The 9,507-nt window shown below is 38.5% G+C and overlaps 1 protein-coding gene across 1 annotated transcript in view; it reads right to left on the bottom strand.

Annotated features, from left to right (window-relative positions):
- RAB18 (RAB18, member RAS oncogene family) overlaps positions 1-9,507 on the bottom strand; it is a 15,335-nt gene that overhangs the window by 5,068 nt on the left and 760 nt on the right. The window contains exons 2-4 of the mRNA XM_031059307.1: positions 7,033-7,088; positions 1,832-1,893; positions 22-42 (exon numbers count right to left, since the gene is read on the bottom strand). Of these exons, the coding sequence (XP_030915167.1) occupies positions 22-42; positions 1,832-1,893; positions 7,033-7,088 (139 nt within the window). The remainder of the gene's footprint in view (positions 1-21; positions 43-1,831; positions 1,894-7,032; positions 7,089-9,507) is intronic.

Here is a 9,507-nt window from a genome sequence, read left to right as displayed (position 1 = left end):
ACTTGGGGTTAATGTTCTGACCCGCTCCTGACCTGCAGTATCCTAGTAAACCATTCAAAAAGTTCCATTATTCAGAATTTGAGCAGAATGCAGTTTAGCTTTCAGGTATTCTACTTCTCATGAACATACAGAGTAAGATTTAAACTATATTCCACTAGTAGATTAGCTGAGTTTATTCCATCCTTGCTGTTTTACTACACATGAACTTTGAGATTTTATGTAGTCTGTTCCAGGAAGCACCTTTGCACTACTAGATGTAGTATGTAACCGGATTATGTAACAGTAAGATGGCCATTTCTGCAAAGGCACTTGATCTGCAGCTAGTATTGCAGCAACCAGCAAGAAAGCAGCATAGCTGCAGTACAAACATTTTCTAACAAGCACCACAGCCCATGACAACAAAACCAGTTCCTTCACTTCAATCACTTGGTCCAATTAAATATGATTGAGTATCTGGGTAAATGGACTAACATGCAATAACACAGCAGAAGCAGGAATAAGTCAGAGGTTTCTCTGGTTTTAAGCGAAGTTGAGTTTACATCCTAAAATTTAAAGGGTCAACAGCTCTGAAAAAAGCCCCAAAACCCACCAAAATTAGAATGCTGTTTTCTTGCCAGAGATTAAGTTATAGTGCACACTCATTGAAGGCTTTATGCACAGAACATTAAAACAATTTCATTAATTTATCCAGGTTAGAAGTGACACATGAAACACTGTGGATTCCCTGACAAAGAACCTGGATAAGCAAAGTAGACTTCAACATTCCACAAGCCACTCAGTCAACGTCACCCATCTAAAACTGGTTTTGTGTCACGATGCACTTTCACGAGCTTTTCTTTTCCAGTTTACCTCAGGATTATTTCTTTCTATTTACCAAAATGAAAGGAAAAAAACCCTAACTTATCATTCCTTGTTTTGCTATCAGTCTGGTTTTCCTCCTGTATGCATTCTTTATTTTCTGTCAAGCTATTGCATTTATTTTCCTTGTCAAGCCCATTTATTTCATTGATGATTACTGCTCAAACTAAGACATAAGTCCTGTTTGTTGGTGACGTATGAAGCACCCTCCAAGCTACAGAAACACTGCAATACACATTTCATCTTCTACTACTACTTCCCAAGGAGACAAAGGTCTGATATCTTACTTATATGAGAAACAAAGTTTTAATCTTGCTTGGTACGAGAAGACACAACTGAATCCAACTATTCAAAAATGTATTTCAAGTCACAGAAGTGTGGAGGCTGGCTTACACAATGGAGAATACTATTTAAAAGCCTGGAAGTACTGTTTCTTCACTTGCTGGAAGCTCTACTTTTAACTACAGCAGAAGTTGAACACTCTAAAGCTTTGATTACATACACTGCCTCTCTCTTGGAAATGCATCTGCTACAAATAATTCTGATGTTGAGCCTATAAAAGTCTTCATATGATGGCTATAAAGTTTAGACAGAAAATAGGTCTAAAGAGGTAACAGATGAGCACACAACTGTAATTCTTAATCTATTAATACACAACCTCAGTGTTATAGACAAAATTTAGTAAAGAAGTACACTCTTCTACTGATTTAATACCATTTAGTTCCTCCTTTTCTCTACTTCTTTCCCAACCAGATCTGCAATTAGTACTGCAGAAGCTCACAGGCAGCAGAAATACCCCCTCAGCCAGTCATCCCACAGTTCACTGCAATTTCTGAATGCTGCAGTATTAACCTCCCACTTCTCCAAATCACCTTCATACTAATAGAAAAGGATTCTACACAAACCATACATTATAGAAACCCTAGCTATTCCTAAAGCAAAGCAACACATTAAGAACTTGGGAGAGACTTACCCATATTGCCAGTTTAGCTTTGTTTCCATCAACTGAAATAGTTTTCACCTTGAAGTCCACACCTAGAGGAAGAAAAAAATTTTAGTTCTTCAAACATATTACAGTTATCTTTGAAAAAGACAATAAAGAGAAATGGAAAAAATAAAATCAAACTCAATAAAAACCCCAAGTTTTGACATGAGCAGGAAGAATAAGTTCCATTAAATAGTTATGAACCTTGCTCAAAATGTAAGGTTTTCTTGCTGACATGCTTTTGCAAAAGCCTAAGGGCCTTTTAAGCCATTGACTCAAAATATTTTATGGAAGTAAGTCAAATATTGTATCTCTTGCATTAAAGCACGTATTCCAGGACAAATTTTCAAGTTTAGAATTCAAATGGATTAACTTTCTATTCATTGCTCACAAACGCTCTCCAAACAGACAACAAGATAATGGTTCTGCTGGTCGGTCATCTACTCCAACAAGTAACAATTCTTCCCTCCTTATGTATCCTCCACCCCAGGAACTAGCAGCCTATCAATTGCTCAAGGACAAGATGAACAAAACTCAGGCCAAGGAGAACAGCATGTTAGTGACTGCAAATTTAAAGGATATAGTGACACACATCTGTTTGAGAGGCTCATCAGAGTTATGATGCATTATGCTTTAATTTAACCCTCAGGTTACTAATAGCAAGTAACTACCTAGAAATATGTTTCAAGTATTTTTGAGTGACTTTCACTTCTCACCAGGCAGCAGCTCTAAAATGAAGTAGAGGTATGGAAAGTTGATACTTCTACAAGAACAACTTTCAAGTGCAACAGCAACCTTTTTGTACTTGGAATTACAATGTCAATCATCAGACTCCCTACCAGAAAAAGAATTAAACCATTCTAATGCAAAATGAGTAGAGCCTTGGGATAAGTGCACTGAACTTACATTCCCAAATTCATGCAGATTACAAACAAATACAAACAGCTGCCAAAATACATTCAACTTGAAGTCACAAAGGATATATAGGATGATTAAGAAGCTGCATATTATAAGCAGATGAAAACTTCAGTTGCACTGAACTTTAAAAGAGCTTTGTTTCAGAAAAGGTAAATACAATTTTTACTCTACTGTTTCACAGCTTCAGCTCACTGAAGTGTTCCCTGAAGTGTCGGGTGTTTTTCAGACAACATTCTGCGCTGGAAGAAGCCCATACTCTCTTTCAAGCAAAGTTTTCTCCAAGTACATCAACTTTTGTAGTAACTGAACAGAAGTTTTTTTTAGGTACTAGGACTCTTAGTCCCTAGCTTAGCCGTAATACAATGCTCAATACCATGCACAAGAATGGCGCATTACTCTACAGTAATGTTCACAGAAAAGTCGTTATAAACTTTATTTTAAACACCAGTTCTTAGAACATTACCTAGTTCACAGAAGACTGCTATGCTCGCAATTTGACTCAATTTAATCCTAGAGAACATTCTGTTCTGTCCTCTTTTCAGCACACAGCAGTAACTTTCAGACTAACAGAATCTCTTTCTTCCACTGTAATTGCATGTTTCTTCCCCTGAACTCCAAAAATCCCCATCTGCAGCTAGGTCAGCATGTCCAACAGTTCACAGTGCATTCTTTTATCCATTAGTCTGGCACCAAAACCTGTGACTGCAGATATTACAAGTCTATTGGATATTTAACATGACAAAAGACCTCATAATATTTTCAAGAAAGAAAATTTCTTCCTTAAGACAAACATATCTTATGTATTCTGAAGCCACAGTATCCTCCTTCCATTCAGTAAACAGATTCAGTATCTTGTGCCTGCACAGTTCAGCAATTTTCATTTAATGGAAATGGAGATATACACCTTTATGTTAGCCTTCCTGCTGGTTTAAAATTCACTTTGAATTCTGCAAGACCAATGCAAGTAAAACAAAAAACTCAAATAGTGACCCCATGCATTAAACTGACTGCTGAAAAACAAAAGTACGAAAATGAACTAATAACACACCAAAATCCACCCTTTAAAGTGATTGAGGCAAGTAAAATAGAATTCTAACAAAGGAGCTCAACACATATAAAAGCCAATTAACAAAAAGACACTTTTAAAATACTTAGGTTTTTAGTTGCCTATCTGCTATAAGGAGAGACAAGTAGAAAAAACTTAAGGTTCAAGAAAATCTCGTTGAATTGAACAAACAGGGTGCTTATATTTCCTAAAGCCAACAGTGAAATACAGACATGTTTGTGTGACAGGTATCAGTTCTGACCTTGCAAGTGTGATGTATCTGCCTTGACAGCAGAAAGCTGACAGTGCCTACCACCATGCCTTGGAAGGCAGCCAGAAACAAGACAGCACTACTAGAGTGTACTCCCGTGTGTTAACACCTCCTGCCTCAGCATTACACACTGACATACTACAGACTTACAATCTGTAAGAAGCAGCTCTGACACTGATACTGCTCTCACATTCAGGCCAGTAATGCTATGCTGTGTTTATAGGAAGTGCACAATTAGCTACAGTGTAGTATTTGTGTTGTAGGTAAGTGACATGTTGGACATCTTAGGAGTTTGAGGACTCCAAACACAAAGAAAACTAAAAAGTTAAGAGACATCAGATCTGTGCAACACATCACTTCATTTGCAAAATATGGATTGCACTGAACACTTATCTAGAATCTCTCCTACAAAGAGCAAGCAAGTGAGGACAAGCACGAGCTGTAAGGACAACAGCAAATATTGGAGTACAAGTAGTCTGATAAGACCCATGTGATGAAGCCCAACAAACAAGCCAGTCCTAAAAGAATACAAGGGCAGGTAATCTGCCAGGTTAAATACAACATGTTTAATCCAATTGAAGCTACTAAAGCTGAAGTATTTGCCAAAAGCAGCTTATTCTTCGAAGAATATCACAGGATTTTTACTAAGTTCTGAAGAATAACCCACATGAAACAATCATTTCTTTTAAATTGCACCCAATAGGTCTGTGCAATCTATGAAGGTTAAGATGCCTCAACAGGTCATCACAGGGGACCAGTTGTACTGCTGTCAAGACTTTCCTCAGTATTGTGGGCTTGTGTGCAGTTCTTATCTTAAAGAAAACCAAACCAACCAAAGTTCTCTTCACTTACTAATCCAAATTAAAAAAATATATTAGCCAGTTCAGCAGTCAGTATGCAGATGACATTGAAAGAAGACATTATTTATAGTCCATTCATTTTGAAAAAGCACCATACTCTTCAGTTTCAACAGAAAAGGCTTTAAAACCTCTTCTGTCCTTCTGTCCCCCAACTCTCAAAACAAAATAGTATGTTTAATTAGCACAAAAAGAACATCAAGCCAAGACTTACAAAGTGTTTTGACATCTCACCATCTTGCAAGTACCTGAAATTGGCATCTAGGGTCTGTCTTCATGCAGCAGAATAATTACCTCTAGGAACCCACTCCAACTGCTTTAACTAAATGAACAACAAATTATGCCCTGAATTTAAAGCTGACATTTTGCTTCTTAGAAATACATTCACCAGAAAAGTGGCAATGACACTGAATAGTAGTTTAAAAAGAAAATCAAGAAAACAAATAAGAACCCAGTCTGTCCTCTTCCTGTTAAGCTGACAAAAAAATGAATCTGCTATCCCCTAGGAACCCCACACATCATGCTGTAGGACTTGAACAGCTGGGGTCACAATAGCTCTACTGCACAGCACTACCTCAAACATCACCTGGTTGGGCCTAACAGGGCATTTGCTCAGTCTCTAGAAACTGACTTTTCCTGCCAAATGATCACATTAATTCCAGATTAGTATATTTGTTTCAGAACTCAAACTCTATCTGAAGTAATGCTTACATTGAGTACTCTTCCTCCTTTTCCACACCAGAAATAGAGCAGAGTAGGACCTGCCAGAAACAAACCTTGAATTGTTGCTATTTAACTATCAATGATTAGCTACCACACATGCTGTTGTGCATGTTTACAAACCCAAAGAAGAATTACTTCAGGAAATATTTCCTTAGTTTCTCAAATAATGCCAGTTTTTGACACAGATACAAACAGCAGAATGAAAAAAAAAAAGTAACCCCACCATTAAAAACAAACAAAAAAGCCCCCAAGCAATAAAGATCCCCACTCAGAGACTGAGCTACTCTTTTGGTATCCAAAACACCATGAAAGCTGAAGTAGCTATTCTGCACTAACTGCCTGGCTCTCATGGTTGGCATATCAAGAAAGTAACAGGACCTGAAGTATATAGAGTGCCAAAACTATTAGATTAGAATCCAAGATTGCCATCTTCAGCACCTGATCTATTTCATTCCTGTTTCCTTCCACGCTATCCTCCCTCATGAGCTGAGGTGGGGCTACTTGCACAACTTCATTTTTTATAAGCAATGGAATGAACAAAAATAGGCCATGTTCCTCCCCTTGGCTTCTCAAAGTGCTTTATATGAAATAGTACTCCTGAATCTTATTAACGTTAATGAAAAAAATAGTTCAATTTATTTAATTCTTAATAAATTAGACAGAGCTGGTTTTGCTTACCAACAGCTGAACTCAAAAGAAAAAATTCTGTATAAGGTCTTAGACAGAACTCTTCCTACAGAGAAAGTAAAGAATGCAACTGAAATGATGGCGTGAAAAAGTATCTCTATTTTCCATAATTTCAGTTATCACTTTGGCACAGAGGTGCATCACACTCTTAAAAGGTCCATTTCGCTTCCTTTGAGAACCAATCCATTTAGTGTATCCTGCATTCTGGGTCACTCTCCCCGAGCACAACTGACCCATGCTGGTAGGTATAATACCAGCACAGCAATGACACGTCACTGCCTTTTTCCCCAGCAGCTCTGGATTCTTGGCTCTCTTCCACTTTTCTCAGGAGTCCTGCTGCCAAGGAACTGATTGCTAAGCAGAACAAAAAAAAGCCACATTGTAATTTCCTCTCTACAGGGAAAAAGCCGATGCCACGCAGAGCCCAGTGCACTCTGGTATTGTCAGAAGTTGGAAGAGTTAACACTACCTGCTACAGAGTCTGAAGATAGCTACCAAGTATCAGATTGCAGAGACATAAGGCCTGGACAGCAGTATTGTTAGTCAAAAACCTGACAGCTATTTTGCATAGATAAATCAGTAGGAGAGTAGTAGTTCTTACAGAACTGTTCAGACAAGCCTGAACAAACCACAATTTTACACTGAAAATGTTACCAGTTTTTCTAAGGTAGTATCAGCACATACTTACCAATTGTTGCTGCAAGTTCTGGGTCAAATGTATCATCTGTGAACCGCAGCAAAAGGCTGACAGGGACAAAAGAAAAAAAAGAGACACTATTATTGCAGCATATCCATACCTTGCTGAAAGCCAATAAAGGAACAGCAGATCATGTAGCTAAAAACTCACATCTGACTTTTTCTTTTTTTCTGGTAGGAGAGAAGATATGGAAAAAAGAAAAGAATGTGGAAAGAACAGAGTACACATGCTCTGCTACCTGAGCCCTTATCTCTGCATGCACTACCAAGAATGTCTCTTCAAAAACAAAGTACCACACAAATTGTTAAATCAGTTGCCTGAACAGTCATGTGATCTGCTTTGCAAAGCATTTTACTTCAACCTTATTCTATTTTTCTTCTCCCAGAATTCAGTACAAAAGTAGTGTTTTTTGTTTTGTTTCAATATTGCTTCACACAGTATTTCTGTAAGCTTGAGAAATAAATTCCAAGTCAGCTTTTCATCCCAGAAATAATTCCTTGAACTGGGCACACAGGGGAACAGCAAGTTCAACACCCATGAGAAATAAAGACACAGAAGCTGATGAGCAGGAATAGCAACATTTTATGATTTTGTACTTCATTGTATTAACAACTCGTGCACACAATACTTCCCCCATCACGATGAAGGTGTTTGCTACCAACAGAAAAAGTTACAACTAAGATTAAACAGCACATCACACCATAGCAATGCAGGGTCCCTCAAAGAAGTGCCCATAATGCCACCGGTGTCAAATGTAAATATTTCTGTGACAGACAAAAATTCTGAACATGCAGTTCCTAAAATCAACAGTCTTATGCATCTGTGGCAAGTGCATGCGGCAGGCAGCTGTTTGCTATGACCACGGCTTCTACTCATTTCCAGGATGGAGAAACAAAACAGAGGCCTATTTGCTTTTTGGTCTTCCCCACCACCCTGTTCTTTTCTTCTCTTTTTGCATGTGAATTTAGAAGTCAAGTGCTTTTTAGCATTTTGGACACAGTCCTGCATTGACAAAAACAGTGACCACTGAAATTCCTTTATTTCAATGATGATGAGTGACAACTCCAAGTTAATCACAGACCAACATTTTTTTTTCTCTCCTTACTCCAGAACCCCAAAACCAAAAGGTAGCTTTACTTATTAAAGAATTAAAATAACAATAATTTTTCTTAAAATCACAGCACACAGGTTTTTACCAGTACCTTCAGATGGTTCTATAAGGAAGCTATTTAAGAGCAGCTGTTCTTAGTTACAACCAATACTAGTTTCATTCAGAACAGAGAAATTATGGAACCCTTATACTGCTACTAGAATAAAACCATCATTTCACCATTCTTGCATGCCTAGCCCAGCCAACTTCTACGTTCTTTTCATAGGTAGCTATTATCTTCTACAAAGCATAGCACTCTCACATGGACCATGTTTAAGACAGCCTTTGTTTAGAAGTCAGGACTCCAACCACTTACTCAACCTTGCTAATACCTGTTTAGCATCTGACCTTTCCTAGTCAACCAATAGGTAAGAGACACAAATTTAAGAATAATTCAATATTAAGTTCTGTACCGGAACAACGCCACTGTTATTGTTTAATAGCATTTTGACTTCATCCACATAAAGCCTCTTTTAGCAAGTCTTCTGATGTAAAGAAACATATATATAAATAGGTATGTAAAACTATTACATGTTTTATCTGCCCCAGGAAAAATTCTTCCATATTGCCACTCATATGTGAGGTGACATCAACGAAAAGAAATTTGCTCAGGTCATGTCTGTCACCAGGGGCCTACTGTACTAATTATCAATTCAGTAGCTAACTCAAACAAGTAACTGACAGACTTTTAACAAATATGGGTGCTTTTTTTCCCAAATTAGCATCTTGTATGTAATTTGGGGTCACGGTAGCGGACATATATTATTGCCACAAAAACATCAAGTTAAAATTACCGGTGCGGTACATTCCCAGATGCCATCCTGCATTTATATCCCACACCCTTTAGTAAGAACTATGTTACTATCAAAAAAAAAGTCTTAAAAAAAACCAAACACACACACACAAAGAAAAAATCCCAGCTACTTAAGATTGGTATCTACAGCTTAGCCAAAGCTATGAATACAGCAGGGAGGAAGAAATCAACTTCAATGTACTTGATAAAGCCTACAATTAGCAAAAAAAACCCCCTATGTTAGAACTACTATGCTGCGTCCCCGTGCTCCCCCTCACACACCCAACGCTGGGTCTCTTGTGACTCTGCATATCCGTATTATGGACTAGACGTTAACCCCAAAGCGCTGTGGAGCTGTACACGGGCACCCATCTCCGCACGACGCAACGCTGCCCCGGGCACAGGGCGGCCCGGTGACCTGGGCAGGCCAGCAGAACCCCCGCTTCACCTCCGGGCACCTGAGCCTGGCAGGCACCAGCTCGGGGCCGGCGGCTGCGGGAGCGCGGAGGAGGAAGAAGAAGAG

The sequence above is a fragment of the Geospiza fortis genome, unplaced genomic scaffold (assembly GCF_000277835.1).
Source record: "Geospiza fortis unplaced genomic scaffold, GeoFor_1.0 scaffold75, whole genome shotgun sequence".
NCBI lineage: Eukaryota > Metazoa > Chordata > Aves > Passeriformes > Thraupidae > Geospiza > Geospiza fortis.
This window is presented reverse-complemented; position numbering and strand designations above follow the sequence as displayed.